This window comes from Apis cerana, linkage group LG15 (assembly GCF_029169275.1).
Source record: "Apis cerana isolate GH-2021 linkage group LG15, AcerK_1.0, whole genome shotgun sequence".
In the NCBI taxonomy this organism is placed as follows: Eukaryota; Metazoa; Arthropoda; class Insecta; order Hymenoptera; family Apidae; genus Apis; species Apis cerana.
This window is the reverse complement of record NC_083866.1, coordinates 9,037,874-9,059,295: the sequence shown is the minus strand read 5'-3', so window position 1 is coordinate 9,059,295 and position 21,422 is coordinate 9,037,874. Positions and strand designations below refer to the sequence as shown.

Genomic DNA, 21,422 nt, shown 5'->3' with positions numbered 1-21,422 from the left:
TTTTCCATATTTCATAAATATCTTCAAATCATTTTTACATGATGTAATACAGAATTTGTTATATAATTTACCAGATTTTTTCATAAAAATAATATTCTTAACAACAGTCTCGAAATTTATTCTTTTACCCCAATAATTTACATATGATATTATAACTTTTTGATCTTTGAAATTTTTTTTATCTTCTTTGAGATATATTGATCCAACTGAATAATTATATGGATAAGTAATAATATGTGATATGAGAGTTATCAAAAAAGCTAAAATATGTAATAAATACAAAACATTAATAAAACTTCACATTTAATTGTAAAATTATATTAAATGTTATTCAAACTTACTATAAGATAAAATATTTATATTTTCATTCAATGTTATAAAATTCCACATTTGTAAAGATACAGTTATTGGTATATTTACACAGAAAGAAATTGTGCAATTACGCTTCATTTTATTTAATATATAAGGAATTTTAATATAAGGAAATATATAAATTATTTTATAATCTGGATACAATACTGATTTCATTGATGACGATACATTATATTTTTTACTACTTGATACATAATTATTAATCATAATATTAGTATTATTATGAAAATATTTTAATCGTTTAAAAAAATTAACTTTAAGTAAATTCATAGAAAACATTTTTCAATTCTTTAGCACGCGACAAATTAATTAATTAATTCAATGTTGTAAGATTTCTTTCTCTCGTATTCAATTATAATATAATTAAAACACAAATTAATTATAATATATAAAAATGTATTACACATATATATATTAAATATAATATATAAAACTTTATTTAAATAATAAACAATTTTAAATCAATATTTTTAGCAATAACACAAACGCACACTATTGCCATAGACAATTAATGAGCTAGAAAACTTCGTCATTATAAATTATAAATATCGCTTTTATGTTTTTTTATTATATAAAATATAAAACTCATTCGAAAAGAACTATTTTTATTATTTATATTATATAAAAAAGAATAAGAAAAAATTTTAGTTATTTTCTTTAAAAATAACATACAACTACATATATTGATTATTTGAAAATGAAATCGTATAATATTGAGTATTTGTAAATGAAATCATATAATATTTTATATCTATTAATAATATTTCTATTAATCAATAAAAAAGGAAAATTATTTTTATTGTCCCGCCAATGAGTTTCACTTACTCATTTTATACGTAGTGTTATATAATTTTATCTGTGATATAATATATTCGGCCAATCTTATTTTGTAATTCTATTATATCTATCATTAAAATAACTAATCAAATTTGCTACCTTCTCAAATTTATTCAGATAGTTATGTTGTCGGTCTATGAATTTGCTTCATTATTTAAATCATATTTAAATAAAAATTGTTCAAATTTAAAATTGTTCATAATCAATAATAAAACTAGAATTTCTTAAAAGAATTTTTAATTAATTTACCAATATTAATCGAATAATTTTGAAAGGCGATTGATTTTTAAATTGATTTTTCAATACATCTATTCTATATATATATATATATATATATAGAAGAATAATAAATGAATATGAACTGATGATATAATTTTCATGTGAATATATTTCTATATAAATATATATTTCATGAAACTATATATGTTCATGAAACATTCAAATAAGCTTTAACCTCATAAGTAAAAATTCCGTGAGAAAAAAAAAAGATTATTAATATATTGAAAGCACTTAAATATAAATATCCATATAAATTATTTATAGTTTACATAAAAATACAGATTTTTAATTTTTTAATTATATTTTTTATTTATATTGTGTTTCATGAATATATATATATATATTAATATACATTCAAAATAATGACTTCTATTTTACTTCTATTCATTTGGTTATAAAGTTTTAATTTTTTATTTGTATATACATATATATCAAGTATTTTATTAATTTACAATATTAGTAACATACATTATAATCATATTTCTTTGTTGTGTAATAAAATCAACAGGAAAAGAACAAAATAATAATTATACATATCATCAATATATTTTTACGATTACAACTTTTTTTTAAAAAAAAAATTAAAAATATTTATTAATAACTATAGAATATATTTTTTTATATAGCATTTTGTATTCTGTATAAAATTAATAACGGATATTATTTTGTTATAGAAATTGTATAATTTGAATATAAATATAAATTTTGGCACATTATTGTTGCAAATACAGAAAATGAATTAAACTTTAATTAAACAATTACAATAATTTTCTCATTCATTATTAGATAAATATCATTAATTACAAAATTATATTTTAGTCCCACAATAGAAACAGATGTTTATAAAATATAATGTTATAAAAAGTCTATCTATTATTAAAAAATAACTACTATACATTATTTTAAATGGATAATATAATATGTAATGCAATATATTATGCATTTATTCAAATGTCATTATTACTGTAAAACTTCATTTATCCGAATAAATTTTATTATAATATTTAATTTAATTTTCATAATATTATCTATATCAATATGTCTTTCATATATGTACTTACATATGTATATAAAGCAATATCATTACAAAAAATACAAATATTCATTACAAATTGCAAATTAATGATCATTCATATTTTGTTTTGAATAATATTCAAATCATATTATTTACAATATTTTTTCTAGAAAAAATATTTTCTAGAATTATTTCTAGAAAATGGAATGTATCAGAATATAGTTGATAAAAACGATATTTTATATAAATTTAATATAGTATAAATGTAGATAATCACATTCTTGTTTAGTAATATTATTAATTATTATTATTAATAACATTTATTATAAATAATAAATTGAAAATCTCTAACAAAATAAAAAATCAAAGAATAACCACTTATTATTCTATTATTTAAATTATCTATTATTCTATTATTAAATCTTATCTTTCAATATATTTGGATAAATATAATATACTATTCCATTTTAGTATATTTTTATTTTTTTATAGTATTATAGTATTTATATTTTTCTATCATTATTGATTTATAAAAAGTATTAAGTGTATAAGTTACTTTTCTTGTATAAATACATAGAAAATTATATCTTAAATTATAATCTTGTAATAGCTAAGTTATATTTTTTTATCTCTATCTTTTTTATTTATATTTTGACAAGTATCCATAATTTATGAATAACATTTTTTTATGTATATTTCAGGTACATAATATAGTTACTTTCTAAAAGTAAATTTTTCATACATGATGATAATTTCTACTTTTTAAAATTTTATAAATAATTAATTATTAAAAACTTTATTTTATTTTAAATCTTACCTTAAATTTGCAAATTGATATTTTATAAATTTTATATTAAAACTTCCAATTTGTAAAACTTTGATATAATGAAAAACAAAACTAGAAGATTTTATAATTCTTCAATATTAGATTTTAATAATTTTGGTAATGATGATACATCTGGTGTCATAAAATTATCTGATGGACAAACTATAGGAAAGACATGATTTAATATAGCATAATAATGCAATCCAGCTCCTACAGCAACAAAAAGATGCCAAATTGCATGTGCACATGGTATCCTTCCATCAGATTTAAAAAACAATAACCCAGAAATATAAAGCAGTCCTCCCAATTTTAATTCAATAATATTATAATAACTATACTGTAAACATTAAAATATATAATTTCAAATAATATTTGATCATATTAATAATTTTAATAATAATGGTCTTTTAAAATCTTTTAATTTATAATTGTATACTTACATTAATAATTGCAATACTAGGACCAATTCCTATAATTAAATAAAAGATTGTTTCTAACATTTTATATTGTTCATGAAAAATTTGTTGATACAATATGCCCAGTGTTGCCATAATCCAAATAGCATAACGCATTGCAAATAATATTTCATCATCTGGGAAATGATCTACATTGAACCAAGGAAAATAACTTGCAGCAATAAAAATGTAAATCATAGCACGATCACAACGATGTAATGTTTCTTTAAGTTGTCTGTAATATATAATATATTAAAAATTTTATTTATTATTTTTAATTTTTGCTTCATAAATAGAAAGTTATAAATATTTATATCAAATTAACTTAAAATATATTAGATTGATGGAAAAGTTATATCATTTTTAAATCTACATAAGATAATAATAAATTATCAATAAATAAATTTCAAATATTTGTTTATTATTAATTTATTTTGTTAGAATTATATTTTATGTTCATAAAATACTTGATTTTTGTTCAAATTTAAAAATTATAGATTGAATAATTATAGTTATATTATGTAATGTAAAATATAATGTTTGTTTTTAATCAATCATGTTAAATTAATTTTAAAAAAATATTTAATATGTTTATTAATAAAAGTATTATTAAATAAATATTTACTATATTTTTAAAACAAATGTGAATTAAAATTAACAGTTTTCCAAATTTCATGATCGAAATTTCAAAGTACATCATATGTAAGTATATATGCATAAGATAAATTTCGATCAAATAGATTCATTACTAATGAAGAATTACATCTTAATAAAATATTAAATAAAAAGATATTAAATAAAAAATATTTATTAATAAATTATACATATTTTTAAAATATTTATGCAAATAAAAATTATTAAAATGAAAATTTTAAAACTAGATGTACTATAGTAAACCGATTTATTTTTTGCATTTATAAAACCGACATTATTTTCCATCAATCGAATATAATTACAAGTACCTGTTATTATTGCAGTAATGTACACTGTGAAAAAATGTTGAGACTGTGAAAACAAGGATCAAAGATGTACCATATACATAAGCTGATATTAATTGAGTCCATGTTATAGAACGACGAACCAGTTCCAAGCTACCTATGACAGATGGTACAACCCAAATTCCATGAGTAGTTACATTTGCTATATGTTCTACAGAGGTAGGTGTATATGCTTCATTAGTACATGCTGGAGGATTCATCCATTTTATTCTGCAAAAGTTTTATTAAAGTTTTATATATCAATTGATAGAATTTTTTTGTTTTATTTCTTTTTAATATTAATAATTATTTATATGTATATATTTAAAATTATAAAATATTTAATATATAATTTTATATATATTTATGATAGAAATTTAATTTTAATTAGTTTTAAAATAATTGAATAAATACAAATTTTTAAAAATAGTTTTAATATTCTCAAGCTGACATAAGCTAACCTTTTAATTATATATTGGTTAAATTTATTATATTTCTGTCTATGTTAATATCAGATGCTAATATTATTTATGATATCAATTAATTAATCAATTAATTAATTTTTTAACAAAGGTAGATTGAATACATAACAAATTTAGTTTTAATTTTTCAGATCAAACATCGTCAAATGAAATTATGTATAATGTAAAAATTTGTGTGTCATATGATTACAAAATGATTGATAATAATTATTTAGAAAGTTAATAAAATTAAAGAATCATTATCATTTTTTTAAGCGAAAGAATATTTGTAAAAATATAAAAACTTTATTATTATATGTGGTTCATCGTTACATCATCATTATATTCATTGTCTTATGATAGTTATGATAGTTTGCAAATAATTTATAATACTCGAGCTTATTCTTCAACAGTATTATATTTCAGTGGTAAACTTGGTTAGCTTAAGAAAAAGTAATTATATAGGATATCGTTATTTTATCGTATTTCATTTTCGTTGTTCCATATCAAGATACAATTATTCTTTCTTGACTTATATTCTTATTATTAAATATATTCATTATATATTATCTTCTAATATTAATAAATTTGATATATTTTTTTTATTTTTAATTAAATTTAAGAATATATTTATATTATAGGAAAAATAAAATGTATTGATATTTTAATATGTTTAATTATATATTTTCAAATTTTTTATGTATAAAATATTCATTTAATCCAAATTTTAATGAATTATTCAATTTTGATTAGAAATATCTACATATATTGCATATACAATATTTACATATATCTGATTATATATTTTTTTAAATTTAGAATTTTAAAAAATTTATAACTTATAAATTAGAACTTAATACAATAGTAAAATTTATTACCTAACCTAACGATTTCAATAACTGAAATCTTATTAGATTGAATTTTTTGATTAAATTGATGTATAAATATAAATATATAATGTCATATTTTTATTTTTTAATTTGCGAAATATAAACAAAAGAATTTTGAACTGTATATGCAATAAATATTGATAATCTTGTACTTATCATATGTAGCAATTAAAAATTTAAAAAAATCGGGTAAATGAAGATAGAATAATAAATGTAAATAAGATATCAATATTGAACATAAATATAATGTATAAGTATTAATAATAATTCAAATATCGATAGATTTTTACTATATTACTTTAATTTTTATTTTAATAATATTATATTATATTCTATTGAAAATTTAAATTGCCTTTAGTTCAATGTCCTTATTATTAAAATAAAAGGCAAATTAATTGAAAGTAAAATAGAAAAAAAAAATTTATTAAATGATTTTCTGATTTATGCAATTATCTACATAATCCAAATTGATCAATTATTTATATAATCAAAATATCATGCATTTGTTATCATTTTCAACAGAAAAATCTCAATAAAATACAAAAAATAAACTTTTGTAGTTTTTATTAAAAAATTACGATGTATGAAGTTTTATGATACTTCAAATAAATATAACATACAAAGAAAGATGATTAGCGAGACAGCATAGGAATAAGGGGAATATTCTCTTCCGTCACTCACCAACACATGATGCTGGTCGAGTACTTTATTTATGGATGTAATACATACAATCAATTGCGTGCCCATATATGTACGTTTCTAACATGCCTTAAATTATTTATAATTTAATAAATCAAATATTTAAATGTATTTTAACTATTTCCGTTATCTTGATATCTAGAATTAATTTAAGAGTGTATTATATTCTTATATTATATTATTTTTATATACATGAATAAAATTATAGTTAGAATATTAACCTATAATAATACCTAGAATATAATCTATATATTTTAAAATTGAAATATTATCAAAAATATTTCAAAATTGTAAATATTATCAAAAAAAATTCAAAAAAATATTAATGAATAAAAATGAAATAAAATTTATTTTTAGGAAAATATTTTGACGCGCGAATAAAAATTTAAAAATTAGTTATGAATATATTTAACTATATTTAATTGACTTATTAATTTAAGTTAAATTTTATTTTATTTAAAAACATGAAATCAAAATAATTAAAAGTAAATAAAATAATAATTTTATTACAATTTACAATTATATAATAAATTAACATTTTTTTTTATAATTTTGAAGTACTCAATAAATGTTGATTAATATTATGGTACAAATAGTTATACGTTCATCGAACTCTAGGTAATTTGATATATAACAGTATATGTTAGATTGAATTTTAAAACTGTTTAAAATTGATTGTTATTTTTTTCAAAAATAAAACTTTATAATATATGTATAAAATTATATATATATATATATAATATATAATATATAATGAAATTTTAAATTAAAAATTTAAATAATTTTTTTTGTTTAGCATATTTTAAAAATTGTAATAGTTATGAAATATTGACACAGGATGACATAAAATATACTAGAATACTTACATATGTACTTAAAATGTAAATTATATGACTGATAAAATGTAATATATATGACTAATTATTATTAAGGTAAATATCACATATAAACTTATTAAATTTTTTGTATATTCTGTAATAATATGTAAATAATAAAAATCATGTAGCATTTTCTTAGATTCTCTTTCTTCAAAAGATTTTACTTTCATCAAATTACTTTATGAATAAATGATAATAAGTTATATGATAATAAGAATGTGTAACATGAAATATTATACTTACAATGAATAGTAATTACAGTTATTGTGTGATTAACTATCGTAGAATTAGGATTAAATTACATCTTTATTGTTCCGAGAATCGTTAGAATAGTACATATCTTTGATTTACGCATCTCAAAAAACACTGAACACAAAAGTACAAAATAACAAAATAATTAAATTATATATATGTATATATATATTGTAATTATTTTTACAAAATTACTTCAAAATTAAAAATCTAAGAGTATACAATATATATATAAGATTATGCAATATAAGATAATTTTTTGATTTTATTACCAAGCAAAAAATATACAGATTAGTTCATTATTATTGAACTATTAAAACATTATTAAAACATATTTCTTAATGGAAAATAAATATAATTAAATAAAAAAATTTAGAATAAAATTTTTATATAATTGAAATTTTCTTTTCAGAATCTTTAAAGAATCACATTACATACAATACAATATATAATAAATTATACATATAATTATATAAATATATATATATATACCAACAAGTAAAATAATTTAAATTATATTTTGTATCATTTTTATTCTAAAATTTACAATTGCAAATTTTAAGAAAACGCTCAAAATAAATAATAATTCTAAAGAAAGTTTTATTTTTTATTTTTTTTCTAATAAACAAATATAATAGATTCATTTTTTAATATAAAAATTTATTAATTATTTACAAATATATTATAAGAATGATGATTTAATATGTATTAGGTTATATATATATATAATATATTAAGTCTATACATAATTATTTTTAAATAAATATATAGAAAAAGCAAAAAATATGTACATAAAATATTTCCTATGAATAAAAATGAAATCTGAATATGTTGAACACATAAAATATTCGTTTAATTATTCTTATTTTTTTAAAATTTTCATTATTTACATATTTATTTATTGAATATAAATTTTCATATATATATATATATATTATATGAAAAATTGTTCTTGAAAAAATATATTAAATATGTATTTATATATTTTATTAAATTTTTAATATAAATTTGTACTTTTTGAATATAATTGAATAAAATTGAAATATAAAAACATTTTTTTATTTATCATTATATTAAATCCACCATTACATCATTCTTTTAAATAAAATTCTCTTAAGTAAAATTAAAAATTTTTATTAAATTTTTTATATATTTTTTTTGTATTTTAAAGAAAATATTTTATATTAATTTTATTAAATTTTATTAAATGTTACTAAATAATTTATATAAATTATATTTATACTACTTATATTTATTTTATTTTTTTATATATTATTAAAATTTGCATATATGCATTATATATATCAAATGTGCATAGAAACATTTTGTATATGTAATTCAAAGAGAGGAATAAAATCCATATCAACCTTTTTATACATATTTATATCTGCTTATATATTATTTAGTAACAATAAGCAAAAATTTAATTAAAAAAATTTTAGAAATTGTTAAAGGAAATTTAAAGAAATTTTAGAAAAGTTAAAGGAATTTCAAATATAAATTAAATTATTTATTTTTATTATTATTTCATTATTAATTTTTTTAAAAAATGTTTTCTTAGATCATAAATATATTTTGATTAAAAAAATAATTGAAATTGAATTCATTATGCTATTTTATTTCTTTTAAGTTTAATAAAAAAATTGAGTATTGTTGATTATTAATTTTTAAATTCATTGTTATTTTAATTAAAAATATTTTCATTAATGATTTTAATAATTATTATAAAAATAATTTTTTAAAATAATAAAATATAAAAATCAAAATAAAAAAAATTTTGAGAAATAGCTATCTGATGAGTTATTTATAATTTATGAAGACTATAAAAGATATTTTGAAAATTTTTTTTATTATTTTTTAATATATTATTTCTTAAATTTTATTATATGTATTATACATATAAAATATAATTATTTCTAAAATAAAAGTTAAAATGATATATTTAAAAAAAAGAATAGGATAAAAATAGTGAACATATAAAATATTACAAAATATAACAAACTTAAAGATCATTTATAATATTAAAATATTATACTTTTAATATTGTATTTAATAAAACAATAATATTATTTTTTTTATTTAAAATATACTTAATATATTATTTGATTTAATCATATGTAAAGATATAATTGCATGTATTTTATTAATATAATAATTAAATGTATTTTAAATATAAATATGTCATATGTACATAATATATTAAAAATTTGTATAATAATTACGATATGAACTGTATGAGAAAACATCAATAATTCTTAAAAATATAAAATAAATATTAATTTTTAATATTTTTATAATTTAATATAATATATTTACTTGAATTGCATTATTATAAGTATAATAGTATTATATTGAATATATTATTATAAATGAATAATATAAAAACTGTTTAATAAACAATTTTATAAATTTACAATAATAAATACATTAAAAATCTTTAAATTATTTTATAAATGAAAAAAATTAGAATTAAGTAAATGTTAATATATTTTTATAATATTTGACAATTTATATTTGATGATAATAAACATTTTTGAAAATATAATAAAGTTGATTTGAAAATATAATATTCTATATGATATTTAGATGTTACATAAATAATATTAATTAAAAAAAATTTTTTATGTCCATCCACTTATAAGCACATTGCATTCTATTTATGTAAATATGCCCAATTAAAGTACTTAATACATGCAATGCTTTGATTTTACTAACACATAATATGAAATTGGAAAATATAATACAGGAAATTTATTTGAAGAGAATAAAAATAAAAATGCATAAATGTAACTTTTCTTTTTTTATTGAACAAAAATACTTTTCTGTTATACAACAGTTATGCACATTCTTAGGTTTCTTATATAAAAGTGTTAAATTCAGTTATATTATGAAAATAAACTTCTAAGGTTTCATTCAGATACAAGAATAATACTATATAACATAATATAACATACTACATTAAAGTATTATTTTTTATAGCATTCTAATAAAAATAAAAATCAAATAAAAATAAAAGCCAAAATTTACAATTAAAAATATATAAGATATCATGCAAAAATGAAACATTATTAATTATTTTTCTAATAATGTTATACATTAATTCAAATAGCAATTATTTCACTAGTTGCATAAGTTAAGCGAATTAAAAAGATATTAGAAAGATATGTAGACAGGTTAACATTTGTTAATTGATATAAATTGTTACATCTTACTCTTTAATACGTTGGAATTGTAAAAGATTTTTTATTGGTGCTGCAACAAATTGATGAAGACCAAATATATCCATATTTTCCAGGATTACAGTAAATTTAAATATGTAAAATCTTAATATAACCAATTTGAGGATTAGTATTAAAATATTAATTTACACGATAAGTATTTATTTTTTATCTCATGCTTCATACTTTCACATTATACACACAAAATAAATATTGATGGAACTAATAAATCTTTCATACCAAATAAATTAAACATTCACATTTAACACTACCGCTACTATTGCTGTAGCACTACTGAACGCTTTTTAAGTATTATAACGAAGATAAAAGTATACAACTACAAAGCATATGTGTGATATGTGCTTATATGTGTGCACATTTATATATATATTATCCATATATTATATTTACATACATATGTAAATATACATATACATATATATATGTACATTAGATATAACTAACAAAAAAACTACGATAAAATTCATTATTTTTTAAGAATTCTTCTAATTTACAATTACTGTAGAATTATAGAATAATAATTTTGTTTATTTAAATAAATTTTAAGAAATCAACTTTTATTAATTTATAAATTTATTAATTTATAAAATTATATTGATACAAATAATATTGATATAAGGTTAATGAAAAGTTGAATGTTTAATATTTTTACAAAATAATAGAAATATATATATATATATATATATATATATATATATATATATATATAAATAATTGAAATTTTCAACTTTTCAATAAATAGTATATACTTTACATAATATATTAATATAAATTATAAATTTCTTTATTTATTTCTTTTTAGTAATATATTATAACTTATGAATATCTATTAAAAAATAAAACTTTAATATCCGTTATTCTGAAATATTTTTTTCATATTTTACTTAATTAAATTAAATAAAATATAATTAAAAAAAAATAATTTTTACAAATATATTTTATTAATATATAAGATAATTAATTATATAATTAATTTTTTATAATATTTACTAAATTTGACAAAATATAAATCTCAAAATAACAAAAAATAAATTTTATAAATAATAAATACAATCACATATTTTAAATTGAAATTTTAATTAAATAGCATAATAAAAAATATTATAGTATTTCTTGATTAATTGTAATAATAATTTTTAATTGTGTGATAATAAATGTATTATATAGAATTTGATGTTTCAGTTTCATCATTCCGTGAATTCACATAGACTGTCAGCTGTTCGATACATGGAACGATGGATATGTATTAAGCAATACAGTATACTGCATCATATAGTCACTTGTAGGAATCGTCGACATTGAGTTCGACATCTGTTCACAAATCTTGTATAAGCGTGCGCGTGCGTGTATTTGTATAGCGTATGTGCAAGAAAGAAGAGAAACAGATAAAAAAAAAAGCAATAAAAATAAAGAGAGAAAAAGATATAAAAAGAAATTAAGAAAGAAACGGATAAAGTGTTCTTACGCAGATCGTCTGTGCGATTTATGCAAAATCTCGTGCATAACGTGGATGTATTGACACAGGGACTAAAATACAGTATATCAGGACTAATGAACCTCGCAAATCAAACTACTGATCCTCAAAGTCGTGTTTTCTTTGTTAACTTCAATCAGGATTGCACGTAAGTTGCATTTTTGTTTGTGAAGACATTGTCCTTTGTTCACTAACCTTACTTTTACTTCATTATTCAAATGAAATATTTTTTAAGAAATAAATTATAAATATTTATCTTACAAATTAATTTATCTTTATTTTTTTTATTATATATAATATTATGTTTGCATTTCTTGTAATGTTTCCGTTGCGTATGTTATTCCTTTATCTATTAATTACGTATTATTGATGTAATTGTGATTCAAATTTAATATTATACATCAGAAAAATTTCTATATGCATTGTTTTTATCTTGTTATTTCTTTAGTTGTTCTATTTCTAAGTTATCTTAAAATAAAAAATTACTATTTTTTTCTTAATTTAAATTTCTATTATAATCATTGATTAATACATAATGTTTTATATTTTAGTATTGATCAATTTTAAATAATAATTATCAATATACAATAATTATTAATATATTTATTTTTTTTATATTATTTGATATTATTCATTTAATAATAGTAATTTTATATAAAATTTATTTTAGATCTTTGGCAGTAGGATCAAAGTCAGGCTACAAACTTTTTTCTTTAGTCTCTGTTGATCATCTTGAAAAAATATATGAAAATGGTAACAAATTTCTATAAATTTATATAAATATTGAAATATAATAATATAAGATAAATATTGAAACAGTTATTATAGCTAAACTTTTTTCATATTTTAAAAATTTCATAATTTAGTATTTATATTATCATTTTTCTTTAATGTATCTTTTATATTTTTTATTATATTTTTTGTATAGATAATTTTCTTAATTATACATAATTATATAAACTATAGATACTGAAGACATATACATTGTTGAACGACTATTCAGCAGCAGTCTTGTGGCAGTAGTTAGTTTAAGATCACCTCGTAAACTTAAAGTTTGTCACTTTAGAAAGGGCACTGAAATTTGCCATTATAGTTATTCTAATACTATCTTAGCTGTGAAACTCAATAGAGCAGTAAGTTTTTTTATATTTTAATAAGATAATTAACAAATAATAAACTAATAATATAATAATAGAAACTAGTTTGTATTTTTGTTTTTTGGAATAATAGTTAAAATAAATTACAAAAGAAATTAGATAAAAAATATGATAATTTAATTATAAGATATAGCAGTTTTTCAATGATTGATTCAATATAATGATTTTGGATATAGATTAGTTATGATAAAAAGTTCAATAAATAAAAAAAAGTTTAGTAATATTATGTAAATTTTATGTAAATTACAAAGATAAAGATTTTATGTATAAAATTTTCATGCAAATAAGTTTCTATTAATAATTATTATAATAATAATGTATATTTTTCTTTAACATAATTTAATTAAATATAAATATTTACATTATAAAATAATATAAATTTACAGAGATTAGTGGTATGTTTGGAAGAATCATTATATATTCATAATATAAGGGATATGAAAGTATTACATACAATTCGAGATACTCCACCTAATTTAGCAGGTCTGTGTACGCTATCAATAAATAGTGATAATTGCTACTTAGCTTATCCAGGCTCAAATACAATTGGTGAAGTTCAAATATTTGATGCAATTAATCTTGTAAGTATTATAAAAAAATCTTAAAAAAAAATATATAATATTAATACATTTAATTGTTTTGTTTTTAGCAAGCTAAAACTATGATTCCTGCTCATGATAGTCCATTAGCAGCACTTGCATTTAGTCCTAATGGTACCAAAGTAGCTACTGCTTCTGAAAAGGGTACTGTAATCAGAGTTTTTCATGTAAGTTTAATTATTTATATAGCATTAATTATTTCTTCAATAAATTTAAATATATTGTTAAAAATGTTTTATATCTCTAAAGGTTCATGATGGTACAAAACTATTTGAATTCCGACGTGGAGTTAAACGATGTGTATCTATAAGCAGTCTTGCTTTTAGTGTGGATTCTATGTTCCTTTGTTGTTCGAGTAATACAGAAACAGTACATATTTTCAAATTGGAAGAACCAAAGGAGGCGTATGTAATAGAACATTATTTGATGTTTTGAAATTATTATTATATTAAAATTTTATATTCGTAATTATAGATTACGACAAACAGCAGAAGAATCTCAAACTTGGATGGGATATTTAACAAAAGCTGTATCTGCATCAGCTAATTATTTGCCATCACAAGTAACTGATGTTTTTAATCAAGGACGTGCCTTTGCTAGTGTCCACTTGCCATTTCAAGGATTAAAAAATGTTTGTGCCATCACAGTGTAAGTTCAATCAAATTAATATTTATTAGAAATATATGAATACATATATTTTTTTTAAATGTATATATATATTTTTTTTATTATGTAGAGTACATAAAGTACTTAGGTTGTTGGTGGCTAGTGCTGAGGGGTATTTGTATGTTTATAATTTGGATTCAACAGAAGGTGGAGATTGTACATTGCTAAAACAACATAGGTTTGTATTTTTAATACTTAAAAATAAAGTTTATTTAAAATTTAAATTTAAATTTAAAATTTTTAATCTAATCAATATTTAATTAAATTCTGAAAATTGATTAATATTATGACATAATAATATTAGATACTGTTATAATTAATTAATTATAATAATTATTATATATGACAATTATGCCATTCGGTATATTCTTTAACATACTTGTATAATATAATGTAAAACATTCAAATGATTAAATAATTTTCAATTCCTTTTTTCTTGCCAAATTAATTTCTAAGATTAAGAGTTAATCATTAAAATTAAATAGAAAATTCATATTTATAATGAATTAAAATGAATTATCCTACATTCTTTTATAGTTGAAAGATTAATTTAAAAAAAAAGAATAGAATTATATATTTGTATATATTGTATACAATTATATATTATATATTTTAATTAATAATTATATATTATATATTTTATTACTTTTAACAAATTTTAATTGTAAAAAACATTTTAAATAATTAAATAATTCCACAGGATAAAAATGAAATTTTTATAAACTATGTTAAATTAGATTACTTTAATCTATTTTATTTAATTAATTTCCTAAGTTTTTTAATTACAAATAATAAGATATTAAATAATAAATTACATTTTTTATTTAAAATTAGATTAGATGGTAAACGAGATGAAGTAGACTGTGCTAGTGTATCTACAGCAGGATTAGGATCTGGAGAACCTCCTTCAGGAACGACTGTACAAATAGTACAAAATACAGGTATGATATAAATATTTTATATCATATTAAAAATAATATTGATTTTACAATAGAGCGAGTTGACGATAAAGATATATCATTCACGTGAAATTGACATATGCTTATATTATTTGTATGTGTATGTATGTATATTTGTGGGCGTATGTACGTATGTGTATGAATGAAAATTGTTACAATTTAATACTATTTACATACCTCACAATTTTTATTTTAAAATAAAATAATTTTCATACATCTTTATTTTTTAAAATATAGATTATATATTCTTTTTTGTCACAATTTTAATTGTATATATAGTATTTGCATAAACTATGATTGTATATTTTAATATAAATATTTTAATGAATATGTTCATCTATTTTTACATGACATATGTTATAATTATAATAACATAAATTTATTAATGAAATTCATACAAAAATTCATAGAAAATATTGTTTCATATTACATAACATAAAACATTTACATAATTTCATTATATATATTATAATGAAATTAAAAAATATATATAAATTATAGACTTAATTTTTTAATTTTAATTTTACAAATTAATCATATATTAAAATTAATTTTTCTACACACACACACACATATATATATATATATAATGAATACAAATTATATTGAAATATTGAAAGATAATTTTAATAATATAAAAATTTTAATAATAATAAGAAAAATAAAATACTTTAATAAATGAATAAATTTTTAATGAAATAATGGATGATGTTTTTGATAATAGCATATTTTTTCTAATTTTGCATAAAATTTCTTATTTCTTTGTATCAAAATATATCTTTGTATATTATACAAATCATAAATATCTATTTAAAGCAATAGAAATAAAAATATGAATGAGACTTTGAGTTTTTAATTTTTATTTCAAAAATTTCTTTTTTATTTATTTCTAATAACCAAGATACTTTGTACATGCAAAAGTATAAAATATTATACACATGATGAATGATTTTTCGATTATAATCCATATATTATACAAAATAATGTTTCAAAAAATTTTATTATTAGTTTAATTATGCTTTTTTACTACATAATTTAATTGATTTTGAGATATTGTTTCAAATAATCTAATATATGGTATAATAAAATATATAAATATTAAAAGATATTTAAAAATGTATCAAATTTTAATTTGAAATTTGAAAACAATGTTTCTAGTTTTAATGAAATTTAATTATTTTTGTATTTAATTTTTTTCAATTTCTGAGATTTAATAAAATTGACAATAAGATATTATAATTAAATAAATACTACTTATCTAAAATCCTTTGTTCTCATACTATTTATCATTTTACTTACTTTATATTTTCTCTTTCCTTGCTTTTAAACCCTCTCAAATTAAACAACTTCTTTAGGGGCTAAAGGGGGGGCCCCAATAATTGACTTTACTTGATGTAATTTTTTTCTTTTTATTATCCACTGAAGCCTGCATAAATAGCTACGCGGGTGTGTTGCGCGGCCGTTCGCCAGACTCCATGTCAGGTACTAGTATATTCTCTATTCTGTCCCTTGCTTTTTTTCACTCTCATTTTCCATATACATTCTATTTAATAATTCTTCTGTAGTATTTTTATTATAATATTTGTTACAAATACTTTATTCCAAATAGTTTTTTTGTATATATTTATATATATAGTAACGATTTAAAATCGCTTAACACATCCATTTAAGAGTAAAACTTGTATTTTTTTTGCAAGTGGAAACCGTGTTGAGATTCACTATTATATCATTTTCAATGCATTATCCACTAGTAAGAAATAATTCTGACGAATTTTATTCTTAAATAAATATGTATTTTAAAAAAAAGAGTGAAAATTTAACACTTTTTACATGGTTTGGGTACTAAATCTTTAATGTATATTTACTAAAATCTAATGATTAATCAAATTTTATTATTTACTATATCAGAGTTGAAAAACTCTTAATGAGTAATTATTTGAAAACAATAATTAAAATGTACTTTTGCACATAAAGTACTAAATTTTATTTTTTTTCAAATTAAACAAAAATGAAGATTTGCACATCCAAATTTCATATTTATTATTATAATTTTATTTCAGAAAAAATAAATTTTTTTTAATTATTGAAATATTTTAAAATATAAATAAATACAAATAAGATATTTAAAAATATGAAACTAATAATTAATATAAAAATAATTTTAATAAATTAAATATAGTTAATTTTATTAGCTAAATTTTATTGAATAATTTATATTTATTATTTTGGTTGATGTATAATTAAATAAACTATAATGATATAAAATAATTGCAAATAAAATAGTTTACTAATCAAATTTATATTTTAAATATAATATTATATTATAAAATATAATATTATAAAACTATAATATCATAAAACATTAATAGTTTTAGAGAATTAATTTTTTAAATTTATTTTAATAGATATTTTTTGTAAATTAATGTTAAAAAGTATTGAATATTAACAATTATTAATAAATATTTTAATTGTAAAAGGATGATAAAAATAATAATAATAAAAATATTTTTCAAATTTTTTAATTAAAACTTTTAAATAAATATGTCATGTATTTCATTGAATTTCAATCATACATCTTTATCGTTACATCCGCTAAAATGATTATTAATTTAAATAATTATGACTGAAGTACATAAATGGATTTATAGAGTCAGAGAAGTATCACGAGATGATAGCAGCAACTGAGAGTCCACCAGGATTTTCGGGTTCCTTCCGTTTAAAAGATGATGCTGAATTTCCACCTGTTACACAAAGGACGGATTGAGTGTAATAATTCAGGCATATCAATAATGAACGAAAATAAATTATATCTAACAGTGATTGAAATTAGGACACTGATACAGGTCAAACTATGAATCTATGATCATAGCTAATGTTGCGAATTCAAAAAAGCAACAAATTCTTTTTTAATGAAATATAAAAAAAAACAGTGATGACTTTGTATGAGTTATATAAATATTAAAGCTATCATATAACTAGATGTTCACATCATATCAGAAGTTAATAACTTGAAAGAATTATGATATTTTTGGTTACAATTTTTCAAGTCAGTATTTTATATTAGAACTTTATTATCATCAATAGCATGCAATTGATTTTAGAAAGTCTAGTAATTTAATGATATGGTTATGGTTATGGTAATGCTTAAAAAAAATTATGAAAATTCAAGCTAAATATGCTTGATAACATATAGTAAGAATGTTTAACATAACTTATGTGAAACCATATGTTCACATTTAAGTATTTTTACTGTGAATTATTAATACAATGATTATAGTAAAATACTATATACATTAGACATGATATAAAAAAAAATTTTTTTCAATATATAATATTCTTATTGTGAATATCTTGTATTTCTTTTTACTAGATTATTGTATTTTATAATTATATATTGTCATCTTCTGTGTTCACTGATAATAAAACTTATTCTTTTAAGAAATAGTGAAGAAAATGAAAAAATTATAAAATTAATATTTTATAAACAGTATAATACTTACATGTTTTAAAAAAATTTTTCACTGATATTTTTCAAAAATGAAATATTCTGAAATATTTGTGATAAAAAATATTTCATGTTTTGTTTATATATGAAATAGTTCATATAATGTATAAACTAAAAAAATAGATTTATATAAATAGTTATAATATATAATATAATGAATTTCATTATATTTGATTTTTATTAAATTCAAATTATTTTAAATATAAAATATATGATTGCATATATATAAAACTACTTTTTAAAAAATAATGGTTAAATGCCATTTGTTAAAAGTACTAAAAAAAATTTTCTTTTTTATTATTTTACTTTATTCAATGTATAATAACATAATTATTAGAGTGCGTTTTCAGTACTATCGTTTATTAAAAAATTGAGCATATTCCATTATTATTCATGTTTCTTTGGGAACATTTGATTTAAAATATAACATTTACCAATTTCTTCATATATTGATTATATGATTTAAAATTTTCCTATATTAGTATCAATTAATTTAAAAATTTATTATATCCTTACATGTATTATGTATAATGAGATTATGGCATTTCTGAAAGTATATCATAAAATCTAAATAATTTCCTATATTCTGTTAATTTTATTTTTTCTTTAGTGTTATTTTTTATTTAAATATTCATTTTGCTTGCTCTCTTTATATTTATTGTAAACTTAATATTTGTCTTTATTTTTTAACATTACAGAAAGGATAAAAGAAAAATTCAGAATACCATATTTACATAATATTTGTAATTAAATATCTTTATACGTTACAATTGATGTGTTGTCTGTAACCCTTATTATTTTATGTTGACTAAAATTGCATTAAAATATTTTTATATATCTTTTAATATGAAATGTTTTAATAATTAATATATATTTAAGATAGAAACTGAATTTGTTATTTCTTTGATTTTACATATCTTTATGTAATTTTGAATGTTTCGTTATAATAAAATTTTGTCCTCATTCTATAATGAATGCTTTAACTTAAGGGTGCGGGCAACATATATTAATTAGAATAATAATATTTTTATTTTTAAAAAATAAGTAATTATGTAATTTTTGCGAATACTGCAAATATTATAGACCCATAATGTCTTTCGGTGCTTTTGTATGAATGTAATGTCTTGTTTAGTAATTAATTTTACTTTTATAAAAAATAAGTAATATTAAAAATGTAAATACGCATATATATAATAAATTTTTAAGTACTGATATTGCATATAAAATTTCTTATGAATATATGTGTAATTATGATGATGCATCAAACAAAGAAATAATTTTTAATGATATGAAACATTTAATCTTAAAATTTTGTGATGAAATAATTATGTTATTGAATATGATATTAAATTTTTATATAATAAAATATTATTCTATTATGATAATCTTTATTTATTTTATAATTTAATGCAATTCTAAGTTTCATGTTTTTTAAAACTGTGTCATTATAATTCCACTGAAAGTATTATTAAATAAAGTTAAGAAATTTTACAACATTAGTATATACTTTTAAGAAAATAAAAACAAACGATTAAATGAAATTAAATAAAAAAAAAAATATAAATTAATCTAAGTTGCAAATGCAAAATATAACAACATGTTACTTAAAAAAATTATTTAGTTCCACTTGTTCTTTACATTTGTTTTCAGTATCTATGTAAATATTAATAAATTTTCAAAAAGAATGTATAGAAGAAAACGTAAGTTAATTATAGTTAAAAATATGATATTTCATAATTTGTATTAAAGTTTGCAAGAAAATAAATAATAAATAATTTTATCTAATACAAATAATTTGACAATGCATCATTATAAATGTAAAAATAAGTAACATATTTCCAAAATAATTAATAAAATTTATCCGAAAATTTAAATTGTTTGA

At 17.8% G+C, this 21,422-nt stretch overlaps 2 protein-coding genes across 6 annotated transcripts; one reads left to right on the top strand and one right to left on the bottom strand.

Moving 5' to 3' along the window:
* Positions 1 to 1,875: 1,875 nt before the first annotated feature.
* Positions 1,876 to 11,495, bottom strand: LOC107997446 (monocyte to macrophage differentiation factor 2). Of its 4 annotated transcripts, XR_009832925.1 has the most exons (5): positions 11,154 to 11,493; positions 4,747 to 4,992; positions 3,770 to 4,019; positions 3,321 to 3,666; positions 1,876 to 3,224 (listed from the first exon to the last, which is right to left on the bottom strand). XR_009832925.1 is itself a non-coding variant. In XM_062086120.1 (4 exons), the coding sequence occupies exons 1-4, from the start codon at positions 11,225 to 11,227 to the stop codon at positions 3,412 to 3,414; spliced, it is 825 nt and encodes a 274-aa protein (XP_061942104.1). In that variant the 5' UTR covers positions 11,228 to 11,495; the 3' UTR covers positions 1,876 to 3,411. The 4 variants fall into 4 exon arrangements, 3 of the variants coding, with proteins under 3 accessions (XP_061942104.1, XP_061942105.1, XP_016911539.1); XM_062086120.1 differs by having other exon boundaries at positions 1,876 to 3,666; positions 11,154 to 11,495; XM_062086121.1 differs by lacking the exon at positions 11,154 to 11,493 and adding an exon at positions 6,733 to 6,824 and having other exon boundaries at positions 1,876 to 3,666.
* LOC107997445 (WD repeat domain phosphoinositide-interacting protein 2) lies at positions 4,803 to 21,331 on the top strand. Of its 2 annotated transcripts, XM_017056048.3 has the most exons (12): positions 4,803 to 4,941; positions 12,363 to 12,802; positions 13,325 to 13,407; positions 13,621 to 13,787; positions 14,198 to 14,392; positions 14,461 to 14,577; positions 14,660 to 14,814; positions 14,885 to 15,058; positions 15,147 to 15,254; positions 15,911 to 16,017; positions 17,461 to 17,517; positions 18,684 to 21,331. In XM_017056048.3, exons 2-12 carry the CDS (start codon positions 12,666 to 12,668, stop codon positions 18,797 to 18,799), a joined length of 1,416 nt encoding a protein of 471 aa, XP_016911537.1. In that variant the 5' UTR covers positions 4,803 to 4,941; positions 12,363 to 12,665; the 3' UTR covers positions 18,800 to 21,331. The 2 variants fall into 2 exon arrangements, with proteins under 2 accessions (XP_016911537.1, XP_016911538.1); XM_017056049.3 differs by lacking the exon at positions 17,461 to 17,517.
* Positions 21,332 to 21,422: the final 91 nt, after the last annotated feature.

Excerpts from the sequence above, each read along its gene's own strand:
- LOC107997446 (XM_062086120.1), bottom strand. The coding sequence starts at position 11,227 with ATGGATATATTTGGTCTTCATCAATTTGTTGCAGCACCAATAAAAAAT. Across the intron at positions 4,993-11,153 it reads CAATTCCAACGTATTAAAGA|AATAAAATGGATGAATCCTC; the intron begins GTAAGATGTAAC and ends AAACTTTTGCAG. Across the intron at positions 4,020-4,746 it reads CATTACTGCAATAATAACAG|ACAACTTAAAGAAACATTAC; the intron begins GTACTTGTAATT and ends TATATATTACAG.
- LOC107997445 (XM_017056048.3), top strand. The coding sequence starts at position 12,666 with ATGCAAAATCTCGTGCATAACGTGGATGTATTGACACAGGGACTAAAA. Across the intron at positions 15,255-15,910 it reads ACATTGCTAAAACAACATAG|ATTAGATGGTAAACGAGATG; the intron begins GTTTGTATTTTT and ends ATTTAAAATTAG. Across the intron at positions 17,518-18,683 it reads TTCGCCAGACTCCATGTCAG|AGTCAGAGAAGTATCACGAG; the intron begins GTACTAGTATAT and ends ATGGATTTATAG.